The sequence below is a fragment of the Papaver somniferum genome, unplaced genomic scaffold (assembly GCF_003573695.1).
Source record: "Papaver somniferum cultivar HN1 unplaced genomic scaffold, ASM357369v1 unplaced-scaffold_132, whole genome shotgun sequence".
NCBI lineage: Eukaryota > Viridiplantae > Streptophyta > Magnoliopsida > Ranunculales > Papaveraceae > Papaver > Papaver somniferum.
Genome location: NW_020622381.1, coordinates 5,110,109 through 5,112,777, shown reverse-complemented (window position 1 = coordinate 5,112,777; position 2,669 = coordinate 5,110,109). Strand labels below are relative to the sequence as shown.

Genomic DNA, 2,669 nt, shown 5'->3' with positions numbered 1-2,669 from the left:
AAGCAATTTCATCGAATTTTGCTCCTTGGCGAGACACTTGCTCGGCGACACCCAGTGGCAAGATTATTTACCCAACTCATTCATTTATGCATTAACCCTTGTGACCTCATCTATCAGAGCAACTGTGTAAGTTCAGGGAATTAGAAAAACAAAAAACAACACTTTAAGGAAAAAATAAATAAGTGACTAAAAACTCTACCCAATCACCTTCTTGAAGGTGACTTTTCTCTTATGAGCCTTCTTCTATTAATTCCCCTCCTTTTCTCAGCTGCTACTTCATTTTCTTAGTCTCGCCATCAAAACCTCTCTCTCCCTCACTTTTCTTTCCCTCTCTCTCTATATATATTTTCACCACCTCTCACACTCCTAAAGAAAAAAGACCCTCCTCCTCCTCCTCTTCTTCTTCTTCTTCTTCTTCTTCTTCTTCTTCTTCTTCTTCTTCTTCTTCTTCTTCTTCTTCTTCTTCTTCTTCTTCTTCTTCTTCTTCTTCTTCTTCGTTTGATTCTAGCTAGTGATACATACCAAACGCTACAACAGTAGTAGTGTTTGAATTATTAGAGGAGGAAGTTAGGCAGATACATATAATTTTCGAAAGCGAAGTTGTTTGATTTCACCGGCATTCAAGGAAGAAGGAATTTGTTGGTTTTACTCTAAATGGGGAGACACTCTTGTTGTTACAAACAAAAGCTCAGGAAAGGTCTTTGGTCTCCTGAAGAAGATGAGAAGCTTTTGAGGCATATCACTAAATATGGCCATGGCTGTTGGAGCTCTGTCCCTAAACAAGCTGGTAATGATCTTATATCATCTATCTTTATATATATGGATAATAGGATTGTTAGATTTACCCATGGTGCTTTTTCATTGTTGTTGATCAAATTGAGAAACTTTTGCAGGTCTACAAAGATGTGGGAAGAGTTGCAGGTTAAGGTGGATAAATTACTTGAGGCCTGATTTGAAAAGAGGCACATTTTCTCAGCAAGAAGAAAACCTCATTATTGAGCTTCATGCAGTTCTGGGCAATAGGTACATGTTCTCAACATATTCTCTCTCTCTCTCTCTCCATGTGAATATTCAAATAAACTGGCTAGAAATAGCTGCAATATGCTCCACCTCCACTACATATGAATTCCTCATCATTAACCTTGTTTTAGTACTTGTTTTTTGGGTATGGCTATACACAAAATAATGTAAATTCTTACCTACATGAGTTTATCAACTTCATCAGGTGGTCACAGATTGCAGCGCAGTTACCTGGAAGAACTGACAATGAAATCAAGAATCTATGGAACTCATGTATCAAGAAGAAACTTAGACAGAGAGGCATTGACCCAAACACCCATAAACCACTCTCTGAAGTTGAGGTTAACGGTGAAGAAAAAGCTCCCACCACCACTGCTACTGCCACCACCACTACCATCAATAACGGCAACAACAATACTCATGGTAACAAATCACCTGGTGGGGGTTTTTCGACGAATGATCAAATGATGATGAAATTTCTCAAGGTTGATAACTCAAAGCAGCTTGGTTTGACAGTACAAGAAGGTTCTAACTCCATGAATAATATCGTGACACCAACAAAGGACTTTTTTCTGGATAGGCCTTCATCATCATCGGATACTATGGTTGGTTATTACCCTCTTCACCAACTGAATTATGGTTCAGCTTCTTCTCCTAATAATCAAAACCAATCTCTATGGTTCAATCAAGATACTACTAGACCTTTTGATTCAAATTCATCAATATCAGCGGTTCTTCCTTTGGTGCCGACAACATCAATCCATCCAACTCAATTGGGTTTAAAACCAGCAAATAGTAGTGTAACTACTCTTGATACTCTTCATCAGCAACCAGATTCTTTTAACTTAAATGGAGTTCATTCGTACTGGGAAAATGGAACTTCCAGTACTAACAATAGCAGCATCAGTAGTGGAAGCAGTAGTATTGAGTTACACAACAACCAGAGCAGCAACAACCACATCAGCAATAATAATAATAATAATAATTCCTTTTGGTTCGAAAGCGAACCGGAAGAAATCAAATGGTCTGAATATCTACAGAACCCATTCTTGATGGCCTCAGCAGCGTCGACACAAACTTCAACTCCTCCCCAACAACAACAACAGCAGCAACCAATATACAATGAAATCATAAAATCAGAAACTCAATTCATGAACAATGATGGGTTAAGTACTACAAGTTGGCATCATCAAAACCCACAACAACAATTCTTACAGGCGGCAACCGGGGATATATATTCGAAAGACTTCCAAAGACTTGCGGCGGCCTTGGGACAAATTTAGACGTTTTTTGATATTTTTTAAGTGTTTGAGGGAAATATGATCATCAGTATCAACAAAAAACAACTACAACTACAACAACAACAACAACAAGAAAAAGAATTATATTATAACAGAAATTTTCAAATTTGATTGGATGAAGAAAGGCTTGATGAATAAATGGTTTCTCTTCTGATTATTTACAGGTGTGTGTGCCATAGTTTTCTGTTTTCGTTATTATGTAATGTAATCGTATTGTAAATAGGCTTGACACAGAAGAACATATTTCATAGCTTTTTAAAAAATTTATCTTGTGAGTTTTCATCATTTGTTCTTGGGGTGGGGATATAGTTTCATAATATAAGGCTTGTTCAAGTATATTTTTTTCCA

At 37.2% G+C, this 2,669-nt stretch overlaps 1 protein-coding gene across 1 annotated transcript; it reads left to right on the top strand.

The window, feature by feature from the left end:
* Positions 1-323: 323 nt before the first annotated feature.
* Positions 324-2,669, top strand: LOC113333094 (transcription factor MYB61-like). Its single transcript, XM_026579583.1, has 3 exons — positions 324-787; positions 894-1,023; positions 1,226-2,669. Exons 1-3 carry the CDS (start codon positions 655-657, stop codon positions 2,301-2,303), a joined length of 1,341 nt encoding a protein of 446 aa, XP_026435368.1. The 5' UTR covers positions 324-654; the 3' UTR covers positions 2,304-2,669.